General features: G+C 40.6%; 1 protein-coding gene across 1 annotated transcript in view; it reads left to right on the plus strand.

Annotated features, from left to right (window-relative positions):
* arhgap32b (Rho GTPase activating protein 32b) overlaps nucleotides 1–21,502 on the plus strand; it is a 124,083-nt gene that overhangs the window by 41,647 nt on the left and 60,934 nt on the right. The window contains exons 3-5 of the mRNA XM_051401642.1: nucleotides 4,533–4,638; nucleotides 9,557–9,651; nucleotides 9,981–10,065. Of these exons, the coding sequence (XP_051257602.1) occupies nucleotides 4,533–4,638; nucleotides 9,557–9,651; nucleotides 9,981–10,065 (286 nt within the window). The remainder of the gene's footprint in view (nucleotides 1–4,532; nucleotides 4,639–9,556; nucleotides 9,652–9,980; nucleotides 10,066–21,502) is intronic.

Here is a 21,502-nt window from a genome sequence, read left to right on the forward strand (position 1 = left end):
GCTCCATTTGGTTCTGTTGTGATGAACCACTCCATATAGTCTGGCCTTACCTTTGCAAATGCTCATGTTTTAAAGTCCTGTGCCTAAGCATTTCCCCTTTGAGAGCGATCAAGTTGCTGCTAGTTAAGTCTGCTGCAAGGCATTTTGCAACCAGGCTTTCTGTGACAGCAGTACTTCCTATGGCAGCCGTCTAGTGTACCCCTCAGACCTGTCGGTGCATGTGAGGGAAAAGTCCTGCACTTAACTGGCTGCGGCAACTGTGTTGAAATATTAGTGCATAAAACCCACATGATTTCTGTTTGAGGCTGGGCATGTGTTGAGTCAGGCATTCATCGGCAAGGCAGCCTAATAGCAGAGACATGAGAGAGTGGTGGCTAAGGATGAATGCAGAGAGAGATTCATGGCTTTCATTTTCTGAGCTAAAGGGAACTTCTGTTGCTTTTATGTACCAAAATTTAGAGGGTGTTAGAAATGCTTGGAAAACAGTTGAGTTTTAAACATTTATTTTAAATGGAAGGATCTCTTTCTTACAAGAGAGAGTGAAACACGGAAATAAATTTGACTCAGCAGGCTAGGAGCTTAGGGAAGTCTTCCATCTTCCTCCTCCGTCAGTTTCTCCTCACCTAGAGGGGTCGAAGGTGGGTGGAAAGCGGGTGAGAGTGCTGCTCAACACAGGGTTAAAGCTGGGTTTTCAGGCGGCGGTGCTATTGAGATTGTTTGGAGCAGGTGCCGTAGTTCCTTTCTCCTTACATGCCTCCTTACCAAGGAATGCTGGGAATGCCAGAGAAGGTGATACCCAGAGAGTGAAATGCTCCGTTGAAGCTTGGCCTTTATCTCTGGCATCTGAAAGTGCTTCGCACTGTGTCAGTAGTTCTCAAGCCTTTCCTGGTAAGTGGTGCTTAAAGCATGTCATTAGAGTCATTGCGGCTGCGGGATGTCAGTCAGTGGCCCAGAAAATCTGGAAGCCTTCTTGCAAGTTATTTCTTATCACCACATGACAGAGAATCTACATTGCTGAAGACGACCACTTTCTTAGGGTTTGGGATAAACAACTAACAATATGGGATTATATTTGTGCTTCAGTTCTGTTGCATGTACAATCAGGCATTTAGAGCACGCAAAATTGCATGCACATAGCTTATAGTTTGTTGAGAAATCATCATAAAGAATTGTTTCATTTTAGTATGAATTTTAGCATTTGCTATTATCCACATAAGAGCAAATGCTGTGCGCTGCCGAACCCTTGGACACTCACTCACATATTCTCTCTCTTGCCTTTCAACATCTCTACTCTGTGCACGCACAAGTTTTCCTACACACTTTGTATGGAAACCTGACATTGTTACACCAGCCAGGTTTCCATAGGGCGGCTGTTGCTCAGAGGCAAATCGGGTTGTCCACTAATCGGAAGGTTGTTGGTTCGATCCCGGCTCCTCAGCCATGTGTCGATGTATCCTTGAGCAAGATAATGAACCCCAAATTGCTCCTGATGCTGTGCATCGGTGTGTGAATGTGTGTGAAAGGGTGAATGTGGCACGTTGTGTAAAAGCGCTTTAAGTGGTCGGAAGACTTGAAAGGCGCTATACAAGTTCAGGTGCATTTACCATACAAATGCAGTGCTAATTCAGATGGGGCTGCGCAATTGATCGATATATAACCAAAATCGCAATATTGCAAATTACAAAAGAAAAAATGCAAAACTACAAAGGTTTAATAATTTGTTTAAAAAAGGTAAAATGTGTGACAAACAGCATTTTAATGAAGTACTGTAGAGCTGCAGAGATCCCCTGACATGCAAATCTTGTTCTCCAGGAAAATCACATCATCATGACCTTAATAGCTTTTTCAGTGAACATTGAATTTGTGATGCAAAACTGATCATGCCCACACAAATTGTGAATCATATTGCAATTGAAATATCTGAATTAGAACCAAATTTGCAGAAAATCTGCAAAAGAAAATGTAAATTTCCATCTGCCTCTGTCGCCAATTCGGATTCTAGTGCACTTTGTCCCATTTTGTTTTATCAGTACATCAACTTTTCCAACTTAGCCAAACATAAAAAGCTTTTCCCCCAGAATTTGCTGTGCTTTTATTTATTTATTTTTAATGGGCAAATTGAAGGTCTGCATAACAATAGATGCACGGTAACATTGTGCCATTGTGTCTCTAATTCAATTGTCAGATGTAGTTACTAGGAAAGCAAGAAATCACTGGTAGAATGTTCCTTGTGCAAACCACAGTGAGTTGTTTTTACAGTTTTGGTCACATATCTTTTTCTATGAAGCTTTATTACATTTTGTAAGTTAGTCTGTACTTCTCTTGCAAATCAGCTATCTTGATAAGTAGCTAGCCGTAGTCTGCCATCTAATCAGTGGCTTATTGGCTAACTAAACATTTGTTGTCCTCCGCTCTCTGCAAAATGTCAGAAATGTCCCTAAAGATAACCGTTCATTCAGTGCCAAACAACCACTTTATGAAGCGACAATGGTTAAGTTTTATTACCCTCACTTATTTTCTCCCTGACCTCTTGTTGAGTCATTTCTAATCAAGGTTATGTTTCTGAACTGTTGGATCCCAAAGCTGTGAAGTGTCTGCTCCGTTTCTGAAGAATTTGCTCATCAGTTTATACGTGAACAACTTTAAACATGACACCTAAAACTGTCAGTAGGGGCAGCTAGCACTAATATCAGTATTCTTTTAATTATTTTTTCATCTTTTGAGAGCTGCCAGTAAAACTTCCCCTTTGTAACTTTTTGAATCTCCAAGTGTTAAGGCTTGAAATAGTTTTGCTGAGAAAAACTGGCATAATTTGACTGAACGTTGAAGTAAGATCAGTGAGCAGTTGTGGAAGAGGGTTTGGGAGAACGGGGAGGACAGAGAATTGCTTATTACTAAACTTTACTTCCCTACATCTTGACTCATCTTGAGTCCCCAGCCCTTAAGTCCAATTATCTCAATGCAGAGACTTTGTTTCAGTGTTTGCTAGACGCTGTCATCTCGCAGCTGTTACACACTGCTCCATCCTCCCCAAAACGCACGATTTTTCCTCGTTCTATTTCCTCTGCCGTCTGCTCTAGTTTATTACTCATATAGATGTAGTGACACTGCTGCGTTCAGGATGATGGATAAAAATCATCCTTTGTGTGTGTGTGTGTGTGTGTGTGTGTGTGTGTGTGTGTGTGTGTGTGTGTGTGTGTGTGTGTGTGTGTGTGTGTGTGTGTGTGTGTGTGTGTGTGTGTGTGTGTGTGTGTGTGGCATATGTACACTCAATTTGTGAAATGCTGCTGTGCAAGTCAGTTTCATTTCCATCCCCGTTCTCCGCGTCTCTCAGCCTCTCTGGAAACAAGGGCAGTCTTTGAACTCGATGAGAAGTCTGTGGAGAGACGTTGCATCAACTTCAAGTTGTTTGTTCTATGAACGCCAGCTCTAATTTACCCTTATCAGATTTTTGATATAATTTCAAAAAAAATCTGCATTTCAGAAATGGTCATGACTTGGGTGCAGAATAGTTTTCTGAAAAAATATTAAAATACAAATAGTTTGTTTCTAAAACTTAAAGATTCACATTTTTCTGAAGAAGAAAAGTAAATTATAAAATAAACGATTGAACAGTTTGAGTTTGACTTAAAGCTGAAAACTTTTATAAAGTCGGTTGCTTGGAAAATATGTCCAGTGTGTTCTGGTTGAATAAAAAAAAAGTCAACTCTTTAACTTGTAACTTTTTTTTATGCATATGGTGGTTTGCTCTTTATACTATGACAGTTTTCCTAAAATTAGATTTTTGTAAAATGTTTAGTTCCCCCTTACAGATTTAGATCTTTACCATGGTTCCTGCAAACATTGAGTTTCAGGTGTTCGACACAAACATTTGAACTTGCTTTGACATCAAGCTAAGTAGAGTTGCAACAATTAAGCGATTAGTCAATCAAAAGAAAAGTAATCGGCAAATATTTTGACAATCTATTAATTCAAGTCATTATAAATTAAGTAAACAGTATCTCTGAGTTTTGGACTGTTGGTTGCATGGTTGCTGGAAGAAGGGGTGCTGAGGGGGCTGCAGCACCCCCTAAAATGTGGCATAGTGGAAAGAGGTTTTACTGTGTTTTATTTATCCATTTTATCCACTTAAAAAGTTATAAAATCTGTGTAAAATGTTGTTAATAACTATTATAATATGCTGTAAATTACCCCAGACATTCAAATGTATGCAAAAACTCTGAATGTCATTTATTTAGCATTTGGTATGATGTCATTATATAGACTTTGTCTCAGTACCCCCAACTCTGGCTGACTGACTTCCAGCGTCCCTCTTGGTACAAAACAACAAGACGTTGCTTTGGTATCCGGGAAATTGTGATACAATTTATAGACTAAACGATTAATTGATTAGGCAACCAAATAATCACCAGTAAACATAAGCCAGTAATAACAATAAGAGTTGCAGCCCTAAAGCCACTCCATCAGAGTGGAACTGAAATTAATTTAGATCTAACTGTGTGTGTCTGTGTGTGTGTGTGCGCGCGCTGTAGGGGCCTGAGGCCTGGACGTCACCTGGAGGACGACGATATTGTGCCTGAGTTGGCTCACATCCATCCCAGAGAGAGACCCGACTGGGAGGAAACCATCAGTGCCATGGTGAGACACACACACACACGTCATTGTGATGTTCTCTTTTCCATAGACAGTCTCTGTTTTGAATACATCCGGTGCATTCATCAATGTCCTGCTCTCATCCCGGGTCAACTGAAGCTCCTATCAGTGTTACAGTATTGTTCCTGACATGTCAGATCCATTGATAGCACCACACGCCTTGATCAGCTGTTTGCTGCCTGTCACATTCTTATCAGCGTCTGTTTTCAGCCCAGTGGGTTTGATGAGTTGTGTCTCTCTCTTTGTCTATCGAAACTCCGTCTCCTCTGTAACACTATCACACATTCATGATTAATGCAGGTGACTGCTGGCGTCCTAAAGCTACCCTACCCCAAACTCTTTGCATAGATAGCCATCTACCTGCCATCTGTGTACTCCTGTGTCATCTGTTTATCTCTACACACTGGATTCCATTCACCAGACAACATCATTCATTATTTCCTTTCCTCCCATCTTTGCTACGGGTCTCGCTTCTTGCATCAACAGCATGGTGAAAATGAGGCCGTCTCCATGGTAACATCCCGAGCCACCCATGGTCGGCGCGTGGTTGGAGCCCTATCGCAAGTGCTCACTTCGATCGGGCAACAGAGAGAAAGAGAAACAACAATCTCACCAGGCTAATGAATATTGATCACAGAGGCGGGGCTTTTAATGCTGCATGTCTGCTTTTCTTTGTTCAATATTTGATACGAGAGGGACTCTGTACTGTGGCATACATTATGAATGTCTCCGGTGGTTCAAGGAGGTGATGAGAAGCAACTTAGTGTAAGCTGTCACACCAACGCCCTGTTGCACTGTGTAGGATAGATCTTATTCTGTTTTGACTGCAGAGCAAGGCAGAAAGAATTCCCATAATCCCTGTAACATACTGATGAAATGAAAAGTAAATAATTATTGATTTGCAATGACAATACAGCGTTTAGATCATGGATTAGGAATGGGCTTGAACGAGTTTTCATCTTAGCTTTCACGTTAATTTACAGCATCAGAGTCACACAGTCAGAAGAGCATTCGGAATGTGCCTGTGGCTGTCGCATACACACACACGCAGACACGATTATAAGGATGATTTTTTTTCCTTGTTACTATACTTGTGGGGACCTGTCATTGTCAGAATGCATTCCATAGCCCTTTACCCTAACCTTAACCTTCACAACTAAGTGCCTAACACTAACTTTTATCCTAACCCTAATTGTAACACACACAGACAAAACACAGACAAACTTAAATTCCTTTCCTGGAGACTTACCTTACTTACCTTATCTTACTTACTAACCTCTACTAGCCAGACCCTTACTCTTACCCTAACAACTAACCCCAAAAAATATATTTTTCCGTATTGGGGACAGCCGTCCCCAGTTAACTGGTCCTTAGTCCAAAATGTGTCCCCAAAGGTAGCCTAAGTCAGACAGTAACACACACACTATTTTACTGGCAGAAAGCATTAGGGCAGTTCCATATTTCATATAGTTGTGGACCCATCGCTTTATAGATGATATCAAGGCTGCAACTATTAATTATTTTCATCATCGATTCATTTGCCAGCTATTTCTTTATTTTTGGATTAATCGATGAATCGCTCGATCTATAAAATGTCAGAATTTAGTGAAAAAGGCCTTTCACAATTTACCAGAGTCCAGGGTGGTGTGTTCAAATGTCTTGTTTTGTCTGACTAACAGTCCAATACCCAAAGATATTCAGTTTATTATAACATAAACAGAAGAAGGGAGCATATCCAATCCAGTGAGAAAGTTTGGCATCTTTGCTTGAAACATTTCTTAAACCATGAATTGATTCTTCTGTCTATCGGCTATATATGAGCAATTAATATGAACTGCTGCCCCTTCGTTGCTTTTTTCAGCCTGTTATTCAGTTATCACCTCAGATAGAGGGGGTGTAGTCTGTCTCGGCTGTCTTAAAAGCCACGGCCTCGTCTCATACCACCTTTACTGTCACTGACCGTCTGGCTGCAGAGTCACAAGCTGAATACAGGAAACTTTCACAGCTCTAGTCCACCTCGACTTTAACTTATTCACACCTCACTTGGCCAGCGGCTCTTTGATGCAGTTCTCCCACAGATCCTTTTTGCTTCATGGAGTTTTTCAATTACTTTCCTGTAGATGTGTTTTGTATCTCTTTATCTTTTTTCCTTCCTTCATTTTTGGTTATTTTGTGTCCCGGGTGTCGTCCAACAACCTGCTGTCAGATTACTGCAATAAAATGAATATATCCACTGATGAAATCAGCTTGCAGCATAATAGATTCCCTAGGTTCTGTAGCTGTTTAGTTGACCACAGCTGCATTTGATTTTCACTCTCATTTAAGCTAAATGAAGCAGGTGAGTGGCTTTGGTAAGGAATACTAACAACAAGGAGAGAGATTGAGTTTTCACGAACTGCAGTGGATGTTTTGGCCTGTCGCTGTAACATATGGGCAGTGTATATCATGTCTCAGCATAAACTTAGTTATTTGAGCATGTGATAACCATTTCAACAAACAATAGCAAGAGGTAATTGTTTATCTTGCTAATGTAATGTTAGTAAACTGTAATTTAAAGCAATTCGTACGTCATTCTTGATGCTCAGACTCCTCCATGTGATTAGGGACAGCTTTATGATCTCATGTAGGACAAAATTTAAATGAGCAAGGTCACTCCTGACATGACGCCCACTAACAAACAGAATTTGTGTTCCAGCAACACAGTGAGAAGGCATTTGCCAATCCTAACCGTAAACAGATATATATATTACAAGACGGAAGCTGAATGTGCTGTTTTCAAGCAAAGGTCTCTGCAGTTCACATAGCTAGGTGAAGTCTATTTGATTAGAAGTTATATGAAATTAGAAACTAGATGTTTCACTAGAACACCTACCAAGTTGGCCAACCGGACTCCATTTACTAAAGCAGTAATTTTACCTAGCAGATAATCATAAAACAAACTACAAACTGGACAGAATCAAAAACTTTTTTAGTTTTTCCAGTCTTCTTAACAATCGCCACCTGTGGTTTGGTCAAAATAAACCCTTAATTTACCGAGTTAGAAGAGAATATTGCTCCGAAACAGACAGACAGGTAATCCTTGAAGACAAATGTTCCCATCAAATGGATGGAATGAATGGATGGATTTAAATTAAATCCTTCAGATTGAATTGGCCAATAGTCCTCTTCAGAGTTGTACCCACACTTCCCTCACCGTCCTTGTTACTTGACGTTCGGACTAAAAACAGCCCTGCATTTAAAAAAATGCCAGGGGGTGTTTGGTGGGGGGGTGTCGCTTCAGGTATCCGTGTGAATACAAAATACGATCCAAGAGGTCAGGTTGGAGATCCGCTTATAAGGCGCCAATATACTACACAGAGGATTATGATATTATGAGGATGGATTTTGCAAGTCTCAAAAGTTAGCAATCATTTTATCTCTCAGTGGAATGATCTTGAAGTAAAGTGTCCCTACAATGACCTATGGCTGATCACCGTTTGTGACCAAGTGCTGTCCTCTACTATTAAGAAAAGCTCCTGGAAAATCTCCTGGAAAGGTCCCGGTACAAAGAGTGGCAACCGTGGTTCATGCTTCATAATAATCTACAAGGAATGTACGCTGGCACTTATTTGATTGGTCATTGCAGCACCTTGCCAGATGACATTGCGCTGCGTTCTAGCAAAGGCTGAGCCTTTTTTTTCCTGGAGCCCTCTGTGTTGGCACCCCCCTACTGCTGCAACAGAGTGGCCTCATTCAAGTGAATGAGGATGAGCAGGATGAGAGAGAATTGAATAACTTGGACCTGAACCACATTCTTTGGATGTGTGGTTAGAAATGTTTGCCAACTGACATCCAAATGCACACTATTGCACTACAGTACTAAAATATTGCTTTCCTAGCTGCACGACCCACACTTGAAGAGCTAACAGTCGGAGCAGGTTTAATATGATGGATGAGGTACCTAGTTGCTCCAAATCACATTTGAAGCGATTCGAGGTCCAGATGAGTCATCAAGTACATGATGCCATTTTAAAGGAAGAGAAAAGAGAGGGGGTTTTATTAGAGATCCACTTCAGTTCAGATCTGATTCCAATACTCGAATTTGGATATCTGCCGATACCCATCTTTAGTCCTCGTGATTTCTCTGTGAGACTTTCAAACAACCAGACCAGTACCATAAGTATGACGGCAGTCCCAAAGCAACCAGTCTGCTCCCTCTCTGTACATCCATTCGTCTTTTACCTCCTTTCTTCCTCTCCCTCTCTATACTTGCTGTTCCTTACACACATATATATAAACAGCAGTCTAAACTCTCTAGATAAGCCAGACAGCTGTCATAAAAACACCAGACTATGGGATCTGGATCTGTACTCGGATCAGTGATGTGAGTCCAATATCTGATAAGTGAATTAAGTCAGTACTGGCACCCAATGATGATTTTTGATCAGACTCCCAACTCTTTTGAATGTATATTTGGTAAATATCAAAAGATAAGTGGACAGGTTCAAATGGTCAAATGGTTTTATCAGTTTACCACTTGACCTTACTGTCTTTACTTAGCCTCTTCTACATTTGTACACTAACATCTGTGCCTGACTATATATCATACAGGTTTGATATGAAATTGACTTACTGGCTCGTCTGAATAAAGCTTCCACATAAGGTTGGAGATGATTTAAATCTGTTGAACTCTACACTTCACTATCACATGTACTCAGGTTATCACCCAGTTCACAAGCGGTTTCACAAAGTGATAGTGATGTTTATAATAAAATTACTTGAATCTATTTGAAGGTAAAAGCCTGTTGGCTATTTGAACATTGCTGTGAAGCAAAACTTGGGGAAAAAACGATATATGAGTGGCTGGGATTTATTTGTATGCACCAGCTGGATGGCTGATGCTAGCGTGTGTTTGTGTGTTTAGGCAAGGAGCGCAGAGATCCCTGAGCTGAGGACGGAGCCCCTCATGCGCTCGTGCAGCAGCAGCACGGCCAGCATGAAGGTCAAGAATGTCAAGAAGTGAGTAGACCCACACGCGTTCACTTACACACACACCTGCCTCTGCCTGTCTCCTCCACCTCTCACACATCTCTTCTTCTCTCTGTTCATCTCTATTTATCGCTCTTAACTGGCTGTTTATCGCCTCTGTTTCTTGCTTAAGTTCCTTCCGTTCCCCGAGTCTATTTCTGTGTCTTCCTCCTCCTTTCACTCCCTCTGTTTGCACTGCACTCTCCCTCTTATACCAGTCACACACAAACACTCCAAGGTGTTATCATGAGCAGAGGATGAAGTGCCAACCAACTGTGTGTGTGTGTGTGTGTGTGTGTGTGTGTGTGTTATGTTTCCAGACTTAGCTTCACCAAGGGCCACTTCCCCAAACTGGCAGAGTGCGCTCACTTCCACTACGAAAATGTGGACTTTGGCACAATTCAGGTAAAGAACTTCTCTCCTTAAAGACTGCACCACATTAATGACTAATCACATATGTCCAATATGATAAGGAATTCAACCTGGGGCTCGGCTGATGGCCCCAAGAGCAGTGTGTTGTATAAAATTACAGCACCATGGATGCCAATCATGGTGTCCACAAAGCTTTGAACTTCACAGACTGATGTTCTTTGTAGCTATTCCCCTGCAGTGTTGGGTAAGAAATGGAAAGATGATGTTCATAAAAACAGAAGTATGACTCACATGCCTTTTTCCGATTGACGTCAAGCTGAATTCATCTCTTTCGCTGTTGATATCATGAAAATGCTCGATGATTTGCATTTGTTTGATATCTTCTTGAATACCCAGTTCAGCATGACCTCAATCACTCCAGCTTCACACAGCTCAGCTGACTGAGGTTTGTTGTGTAGAATTGGTTGAAGTTACTTGCAGATCTAATTGCTACTTGTCTACCTGCTGAAAAAAAGGATAAATAGGTAGCTGCTCTAGCCTTTTTTGAGATTGAGCTCATTAATATTGTTGAAGGTTATATACAAATTTCACTGCTGCTAGATGTTGCAGTAGAGCACCAGCATCTCAGACCAAAACAACAGGCACTATAACCCACCCGACTCCATAGACAAAACCAGCAATTTCACCTTGCTGATAATCGTAAAGCACACTTCAAACAGGCAGGAAACAAAATAAAACTCACCAAAATTGTTTTTGTTGTCTTTCCACTTTCTTTCCAACAATCACAAATGTTTGTTTGGTTGAAATAAAGCCTTAATTAACAGAGTTAGATGTGAAAATATTGTCTGATCATTGGGGACAAATCCATCCGTCAAAGTACATCCACTAACTGTTTTTGCCACTGACAGACTCAGATTGTTATACTCACTGTCTGACAGCATTATGGAAAGGATCCCTACAGAGATAGACTTTGTGTTTAACCAGAAACAGACTTAATATCACTATCACTCTCCACCAGACTCCATAGACAAAAACAGTATTTTTATCTTGCATATCATTGTAATGTCATTCAAAGCGGACAGAAACAAAATAAAACTAACAAATACAGTCAGTCTTTCCATGGTTCCAACAATCACAAACTCTGGATTGGTCGAAATAAAAATCCTAAATTTACCGTCACAAATGAGAGAAACTGCATTTTCAGTCACACAGAGGGACTCACATGCACTAACGTGTGGCCAGTGGCTATGTAAATAAAGCACAGAGAGGCTGCGATAGCAACACAGGCTAAGGGAGTGTGACATCATTCTCAGCTTAGGTCACTATATCTCCTTTATATCATTACCTAGCCAGTAGTTGTTATATATAATCTTTAAAATTGCACTCTGACATCAAAGTACCTCTCTGCTTTAACTACCAGTGGCCATCTAGTTGTGGAGCTCAGTCCAGGGAACTTTCTGACTTTATTTTATTCACTCCCCACTTTGCCAGCAGCTCTTCGGTGCAATTTCCTCATAGAGCCTTTTTTCATTATAGAGTTTTTCAATTTCTTTCCCATATATTTGTTTTGTATCTCTTTATCTTTTTATTTGAGGAACTTGGAATCTCTTAAAAATTCCAAAACTGGTAGGATTTTCATTGCTAAAATGTTTGTGTAGTTTGTAGATTCTTCAAAACAGACTATGTCTAGGCTGTTGTATTGTAGTTTGTCAGATTATAAAGCTATGTATAGTAACTGATAGTGGCATACTTTTAAAAAAAAGACCCAAGAGTTAAATGTGAACCCTACAATTCGAATCAGTGAGGATTAGAGCAATTAAAGGGATGCTTGACTATTGTACAGCCTTGACTATTGTACAGCCTGTGAACCCTGTTGTATAATGTCTTCTGTGGGTCTGGAAGGAAAAAATAGCCCTGATGATGTCATCAGCGTTATCTCAGCGTGGGCGTCAGACTTACATGTTCAACTGAAAGTCTGCATTACAACCAGCAAGTGTGGGGTTTGAAAGAAGAGGGCATTTATTTAGAAGGGTCTGATGAAATGCACTGCTGAGTTGCAATATGGGAAATGTAGGGTCTAGTGTTTTTGGTGCTTGACCCATACTAGGGACTAAAAGCTAAGATATCTATGCCTCTGCAGCTTTGATTTTGACCATTTTAAGTCCACCAGCTGTCTGAGTGTTCCTTAAATGGGACACAATTGATTTTAGGATTCACAGTGCTGTTGGTGCTCTTTTTGCACAAGGGTTGTAAAGATAGAATTGTTCCATCTTTTGAGATGATTTTTCTTTCACCAGATGCATGCAGCTGAATTATGCCATTTGCTACCTTTCTCACTCTGTCATTATGTTAAGACTCCAGTAGGGGTCAGCAGTCAGCTAAATTTATTCACACGCTGCTGTCGGGAGGGCAGAGCGAGAGAGTTTTCTATAAAGCTTAGATCTGCTTCACCTGCAGATTATTTGTTGAGGTAACTTGGGTTACACCACAGAATCAATCTATTCACTGTGCATAAAGAAAGCTAATGTGAGCTAATATCAACTGTCTCGTCAGTAGATTGCTTCTCCTTTTGTTATCCCAGCTGTGTGTGCTGGCTGGTCATACTGGCACAGAGCAGCATGACTGTCTCACCCTGTGTGGTTTTCATACTGCTTTCAAGTATCCCTGTCTTTTTGTTTTGCTTGGGTGTTTGCTGCTCTGTGGTTTTAGTATTCAGCAGCACAGCCCCTGCCTCTTCGCTCGAGTGAACGGAACCCCGAGCGAAAACTCCCGTCTTCTTTGTTTTGTTAGGGGATTAATTAATCTGTATTTGTTCCCTGTGTCAATCAGTATATTTTATGTGTAATCTTGTCTCAACCAAACATGTTTGCTTGTTTAATGAATCGGTCATAAATGTATTCTGTTTATGTTGCCCAGATGATTCAGACATGATATAAATACTTAAGTATTTTTGATGAATGCAAACATTGCTGCTCAGTTAAGCATTCAGAGAGAGTTTCCTCAAATACATTTTTTATGTTCATCATGACTGATGGATGGAGTTTTGTACGTTCCCCACATATTCACTCAGTTCAGGATGCATCTGTTACAGCTGTACAGTTATTGTTAATATGTTGTGTTGCCTAGGTTCACCTGGAGAAGTTCAGGAGTATGTTGGTGTTAAAAAGCCACTAGTAGTTCTGCACTCTGCATCAAGCCTCACACATTCTGTGTGCAGTGTACTGGACTGAGGCAGGATTTTCTTTCATTTCCATAATAAAAATCCTTGCCAAAGGAGAATTTGAGTCATGCAAGGTTTTGTTGTGGAAACATTAGGATTTCATATAGTCACAAAAGGCCAAAGAGGAGTGTGCCTGCATTCAGTGCAGCTCTTGCGTGGCACTTTTTTTTTTTCTTCTGATACTGGTGTTTCAGACTATTTGCATGGTTCCCTGACAGTTGTTTTGGCAAAGGGGGATGTTTTTTTCATCCGTTTAGGCATTGACATGAATTGGATTAATCTCACTCAATCTGTGATTTTATTATTGAATAATAAATGATTGTTGTTATAAGGGTTGCACATTTTCTGAAGTGCTGATAAAGAGGTTAGGACAAACTTTTTACACCACCTGAGAAAATATCAGGCTGTCCAAGTACCACCATTATGGCCGACGTTAAAATACAGCAGTGTATGCTGAACCTATTCAGCTGCAGAAAGTTCACACAGGAGGCAGCTTTATTCTTTATAAGAAGATGATTTATCGTTGACTGTTGTTGGATCCTAAGCAGAACCTTTTAAATAACCAGAGCTCAACTTCTCTTCCCAATAGACCTTTGACAATAAGATTATTAATGTGACTACGTGATATGCTGATATTGAAACAAAATATGATGCAAATGTTACTTTAAATTACATTTTAGCAGTCCCATAGTTTAAATATTTTCATTCAGAATTTTTGTATAATTCTGATAGTATTATTATTATTACCAGTATATGTTTTTAAATTAATTTATTTCATAAAAAAAAAATTATTTCAGGGATTCCCCTGTGTACCACCAGAGGTGCACGTACCATAGTTTGGAAAACAGTGGGTTCGAGGTTTCCAAATCCTAGCTGTTGCTAATAAACTACTGTTAATGTAACCTGACAAGCAGACTGCCAGACTTCCCCTGTACTCTTACTTTGTGATGGGTCTTTGAGCTCGCTCTGGATATGCGATGTGATGGGTAACTGTCACATTTCAGTGCTTTGTGATGTAGAGAGGTATGCATATTTTTCATTCTTACTGAAACTCCAGTCTGAACATTTACATTCATTTATTTCTTGGTTTACCTGCCGCTGCACACTTGTGACAAATAACATACTGTGATCATTCCAGCTCAGCAGAGAATGCCGCTAAATCTGACAGCAGTTCAGCTCCCAGTGGGACTAACTTGCGGTGAATGCAGACGTGTTATTTTATGGTGATTTGAGGTAAAGTGTCTAGAAATTACAAGTTAAATGAACTATGTGCACTCACTGTGTATGAGTCAGCACAGCTACTTTCACTCACACACGTGTGTATTGTGTGTTTCTGTAGGCGTGTGAGGACACAGTATAATGCAGGGTCACTTAAGAGGAATAAAAGAGGCAGGATTGCATGTAATTGGGCTATAAGTGTCAGTAAATTCAGATTCAGACATCTACAAGGATTTTAATCCCAGCTTTAATCTTGTCACATGGTACGAGGCTCAGAATCCAATTCTCAGCTTTTACTGGTTTCTGATGGAGCTCCTTCAGTTCAAATGAAGTCTCCTGATTTCCAGAATAGTCAGGCAAACCTGGATAAGCTTAAAAATGTATTAGCCATGGTAGAGCATGGCTTTTTGGATGGCAGTGTTGGTCAGTCAGGCCACCACCCTGGTCCAAACTGAAGTACACAACAACTATTAGATAGATTGCCGTCACATTTTGGACACACATTCATTGTCCCCAGAGGATTAAACCTGCAGACTTTGGTGATCCTCTGACTTTCTAGCTGACCAGTGTGGTTCTAGTTTTAGCAGGGCAAGGCAGTCCGGAAAGGAGTCAACAATTTCAGGGTGGCTGTACCTCCTTAACTTGGACAACAAAAAATATCCAGCCTCTTACTTTTTGTACTGTTTATTTCCATATCAAGCTAATAATCAGTAAAGAGGATTTGAGGCCTCTTGCGTGAAAGTTGTATAAGGACAATAACTGATGGGCCGGTAGTTTCCATTCTCCGCCTCCACCACTATGGATAGAGCTGTTTGAAAGAATAAAACAATGTAATGATAAAGCTGTGCCATCACACATAATTGTCCTATCAGGCTGCCAGAACAAGGTAGGCTCATCTTTGTGCCTGTGGGAGGCAGACTACTTGTAATTTTAAAATTGTAACTCTGAAATCTTATGCAGCCCTTCAGAAACTGTTTCTTCTGCTGATGGAGGGGATTGTACAGTGGCACAGTAGTCTTATTAATCTCATTTCTGCATCAACTGTCATCATTCTTTGTTATTAGATAAAATACAGTTGTGACAAATGCTCCAGAATGAAAAGGACCACAGCTGTGTGTATATCAACCACAACAAGGCTTTGTTTGATTTAAAAGGTTATGGTAGATTTATTGGTACTGATCAACCTTGTCCAAAACCTTCAGAACACCTTGAATCCTTTGAGCCATGGCTGGAAACACTCCTTAGGGAATGTGTTTGGGTCCATGCTGGCTAAGTAGCATAAGTCATACTACTTCTCTCCTCCACTGGATGCTGAAGGTGCTCCTTAGACTGTAAACTGACAAAGAGGGGAAGGTAGACCGTGGCGTTGAGCACCTATACATTAGGGATGTACATCTCTATCACTGAGGCCAATGCTCATCTCAAAGCAACTATCTGAAGCAGGTACCAGTGGGATACGATATGATTCACCCCTATTGTGATGCACTGTGATTCAATGAGATTTTGAGTCAACACAATGTGATTTCAACCACTGAAAGTATAATGGACAGAGTGTTTGGGTGTTTGATGTGTCTTATGGGTAAATTACCCTACTTCTCACTTGAATTACTAGCTCAGTAAACAATTTACTAATGCGTTTATGGTCTCTAGTTTCAAGTCATTTAGTAAATGATGGTCCCATTAAAGTCAAATAGAAAATAAAGCTTACATAAATGCTTAGATAAATGCTTTAGGGCGTGGCTACCTTGTGATTGACAGGTCATTCTCAATGAGTCCGTCCAGCTCAACGCACCAAACGCAGATCAAACGCAGATCAAACTGTCTAACTAGGCAGTGCTTATCAGATATGGATCCAGATTCTGTCACTGTTTTCAAAGACATATTTTACTGTGTAGCTGTTATACGTGTAACCGGTAACATGCATGACCAGGCGAGCCGCCACTGTTTCTTGCTACCGATGAGTGGAAACCGCCAGTAAGAGCAGCTCAACTGGCAGTGTGTCATCTCCACTGGCTGCAAAAAACCAACATGGCAATGGCTATAATGCTGAATTCAGCTTCACAGCGGTACTCCACAAACCAGTGGGTGACAGTATGATAGGTTCACACTGATACGAAGCATTGCAAAAGAATGCTATGCAATTCAATATGGTACAGATGGTTTGGTTATATGTCTTTGGTTCTTCTTATGCAGCTTGAGAAACAGTTAAGAGATGAGGGCTGAATCTTAATATAAAATTATTATGGTTAAATTTCTAAATAATAAAGGCATAGGGCCTCTATATATATATATATATATATATATATATATATATATATATATATATATATATATTATATATATATATATATATGAATAAATATTATTTTTTTGATACAAAGATGTTTGAAACAATACATCCCGAGTTCATCCCAAATTCGTATCCAATGTACTTTTTTAATTGAACGATCCCATCTTCTGTATGTCTTTGCCACAAGGCTGGATACATCCACAGATCCATACTGAATTCTGACTCTGTATTGAGATTTTTAGATTTTCATCCTGAGAGCGGTGTTCACAAGCACCTTTCTGCACATCGCTGTCGTACTGAGCTGTTATTTGCGGGACTCCTGGTAGATGGAATGCCTCTGGCCTTTCTCCTCTGACCTGGCGTAGTGACAAGGTGTTTTGGCTCATAGAACTGCTGTGGACTACATGTTTTATTGACGTGTCTTATTTTTTGGTTTACTGGATCGTACTCTGTATTGTATAAAAATTGCCTGGGGGCACACATTTATGATATTATGGACCCACTGTGGCTGGCAACAAAAAAAACAAAACAATGTTACATTCAAAGTTACCTAAGTTGCACTTTCAAGTGTGTACTTCAACAGTAAAAGGACTCGTTGACCCTGTCCACATACTGTTTATATTGAGTTGTAGCCGCACAGTTTGTTGTTGAAAGGAAATGGCTGTTTGCCTTAACAAGCATGTGTATTTAATAAAGTACCCACTTTCTTAAAACCTCTTTTCTTCTTTTTAACAGGATTATTTTTCAGTACATACTGTATATCTATACTGTTCTCATCCAGACAGTGTGACACTGGACTGTCCATGGCTTCTGCACTACTTGATGTCTCTCTTGAATGGCCTCCAGCTCCCCTCTTTTCCACTCCATTCCCCTCAGCCCCCTCCCAGCCCTGCAGGCCAGTGACTACATGATACAGTCTGCATCCAGACACCAGGAAAACAACTTTATTGACTTCAGCACTACTGTCCCACTGTGCCAGTCCATATGGTTTATCTACAACCTAGCATTTTGTCCCGCCTTGTCGCACACCGAGGTTCCAGCTCTTGCACATTTTACTATTAATGGAGAGTTCAAAACCATACAAGCTGGGAACCGTCCAAAAACTGTCCCAGTTTTCAACTGCTGTTTAGTGTACAATGATTAACAGCATTTGAAGTTATTCAGAGATTGTTAAAGGGGGAAGTCCACTCAAATATGTGTTTTGGTTATTGTTCCTTGACTGTGATGTTAGAGTTAGAGAGAGATTCTGTGTGCTCACCCTAAAGCGTTGAGCTGTAGCTTGAGGGTTGTTGTAGGTACGGGCGTGATAGATGTATTTTAGCCACCAAAAAAAAGTGTGGGCTGTATTTATAATATTTTCAGCACTTTACCTCACGGTCAGACTGGCATTTTAAATGAGAAACTGAAGCTAGCATGCTCTCTTCAAAGCCACCAGACTCTGAACAGGGGAGCTGCTATTTTGTGACTTTGGTGTTTTAGTGCATTAATTTGGAACTAATGTTAGTTGCTGTGGATCTACCGCTGCCTCGATCTTTCTAGTTCAGAAAATAATACTTTTCGTATATGTGTTAATGAAAGGTTTCATGCTCAACCAGCATAGCTTTCTGATGGTATCCTCAACCTGGTTTCCACCATCTTTCCTTTTTCCTGCCTTTTGTTTGTTTTCGGGGCTTCCACTGTAGACATCCCTTTAAAAAAAAAAAAAAAAGCTCTCTCTCCTCATACACACAGCCAGAGGACAGACATTTAATGGCTGTGCACGCTGGAAATATTATGCACAACTGAAACTGATATGAGTAGAATTTAGAACAGAGAAGGAGGCGTGTCCCTCCTTGGACAATAATCACGGCCAATCAGTCTGACTTTAACAGCTGTGAAGTGGTGCCCCCTCTCATCTCGAAACGCAGTTATAAAAGCTGTGATTTTAGTGTGCGGGTGAATGAGAGTAGTGGGCTGCATGTATGCATGCGGTCATGTGTGTGATGAAGATTGACGCCCCTCTCGGCCAGTCTTTAGGCCAGCTCACTGTGTGTGTGTTGCCGTACGGCTGATGTGTCTCAGCTGCTTCTACCTTCAGACTGTGACGTGACAGAAACAGTCTGGAGGAGGAAGGGGGGGAGGGATCTGCTCGTCATTTTGTCTCTGCTCTTAACCATTCCTCCATGCATCCATCCATCCATCCATCCCTCCTTCACTTGCCTGCCTGCAATCCGCCCTGCTAGCTGAGCATCGTGACACAATATGCTCCTACTGCCCACTCACCCCCTTCACTCACAAAGGACCAACAGAGATGCATAGAGATGAATTCCCTCCCCCAGTGGGACCCTATCCATCAACTGCAGCACTACACTGAAGACAGCACCGGGCAGCGTTGTCCTTTAAAGGCACAGGGTTGACTAACAGCCGGATCCAAATATATTCGTGACAATAATCAGCTTTTTTATTCAAGGAGTTTGCTATAAAAATCAACATGAGATTGGTTGCAACTGGCACTGTATAATTGTCATTCTGGACAAAGCAAACTCAGAGCCATGGCCCACAAAGATATGTTGTCAAACTCGGTCATTCAGAGGACCTCACTCCACTCCTTGTGAGCAAAGGATGATGTAACGGTTAGACTCATTCCGCCCTTGTTAGAGGAAACAAAAGACCAGCCAGAGTGCGCACGCACACACACACACACACACACACACACACACACACACCACACATTACACATAACCTCTTTCTCTGTGTTTCTCATGGTTGGTATTGAGGACAACAGGAAGGGTTGCAAATGGGGTTGTTTTCATAGAATGCACATTATAAAGTGGTATAAAATCCACTCAGGATGTTTAAGGATATGATTCAGTATGTAGCTTAAATGACAGTGTTTGCATTTTTGTCAATACTTTAAGTCGGTTTCATTGTCACACATTATTCGTTTTTATAAATATTGGTAAATTAAATCCAGTAGAGAAATTAACTAGGCTGTGAGATTGACCTAGCATTAGTTTGTGAGGTTTTAAATCCCAAATTACATACCAATCTGCCTACTGTGTCAAAATAAATGTAATTTATGTAAAACTGCATGTCTAGAAATGGAATATTTTCGACTTGATCCTTCAAAACAAAACAAACGCCCTTGTTGCATATGACTTCTCTTTCAAGATTGTAGTATTCACAAAAAGATAAAAGCCCCTATAAACACCCATCTATTAGCTTTATGCTCATCCTCATGCTTTTAATGTTTAGCTTAGTCTGATGGGCTTTTAGTGTTTTACTATTTGATGTTATTTTGCTGCTTTTTTTTTTTATTATTTTTTATTATTATTATTATTATTATCATTATCATTATTATTATTATCCTATGTAGGGCCGCAGGGCGGTAGCCAGCTGAGATAGGTTCGAACCCAGGACCTACTTGCTGTGACCATGCTAGCATGTGATTTAACAGCTTTAACAGTCAAGATCTCAGCGAATGGGCTTCATAGTTATGTTTGTGTGTGATTTGATTGACAGTAGCCTGGCAACATCAGCAAAAACCCAACAACTGTCATCAAATTGTGATTCAAATGTTGGTAAACACAAAAAGTCCCGCCCACATCAATCCAGAGAGAAAAGTGAGGACAAAATCATGAATACAGAAATCTCATGTGAAATAACTGTTCAGAAAATAATGTTTTTATTTAATAAGAGAATGTATAATTTGTGTGGCAAAAATAACCCCTTAGATTTATCACAGCTACTACTGCTATCACTGATTAAATGGTGTGTCTAATGCTTTATAACAGATTTTCTCTGTCCTGTGGTTGTTTTTACACCTCTAGCTAAACTGGAAATAAAAAATACTTCCCGCGCACCAGAGGATTTTTCCAGGGAAGGCCTTACCTAGCACTAACTGTTTAGGTCAGCAAATGTGAAATCTGTCTGTGTATGTATTCATGTACCAAACATGTCTGCCAAATGCATCGAGGCTGTACACAGATGTCCTAGAGTGCTATTCTCTTTCACTGTTTGTGATTTGTCCACTGAACTGACATCCAGCCAGTCAGCAAGAAACATTACTGGACTAAATCTTTGTCCATATTCTCTCCCTTGTTATGGCATTTGCAGCTCCACTAGACTGATTTATTTCCCCTTTCCTCCTTCACACTTGACAAACCATCCTCTCCTCTCCTACCTGACCCCCCCCCGGGTCAACTGCCTCCAGCAGGGAAATGCCTGGGACGTGGGAACATTTTAACTGCTGAGGTGGCTGCTGGAGTAACTGCTTTGCTCTAGGAGCGCTGAAAGCACGTTTGGAACGCCTTACCCCTCTCTGGCCTCCTGAAAATGAAGTCAAGATAGAAATTACAAAATTGCAATATCCTCTTGACATGGAGATGTTTTTGGGTGTTTTCTGCATTCCAGTCATTCTGTGAAACTGGAATGTGGAGTTGTCTTGAAAAGGATACAGTCCATTTGCCAGGCCATACATCGTGACCTGTGTCAGTGCATAGTACCTTCTAGTGAGATAACAGCAGTGCAGAGTGGCCTGAATTAGTAGGATGCACATATTGACAAAAAAGTCTCTGCATTAAGGTAGAAATCCATTTTATCCCCACTCAGTGCATCTGAGGGTTACTCTGTGTCACTGCCCTTCAACTTGTACTTCTGTGTGTACAATCTGTGTGTGTGAGCACGTGTACACCACAGTAAATAGATCTTTCTCATAATGGGATTTGTTTTGTGAACCTGCTCCAAGTCATGATCTCATCCCC

This window comes from Dicentrarchus labrax, unplaced genomic scaffold, assembly GCF_905237075.1.
Source record: "Dicentrarchus labrax unplaced genomic scaffold, dlabrax2021, whole genome shotgun sequence".
Lineage (NCBI taxonomy): Eukaryota > Metazoa > Chordata > Actinopteri > Moronidae > Dicentrarchus > Dicentrarchus labrax.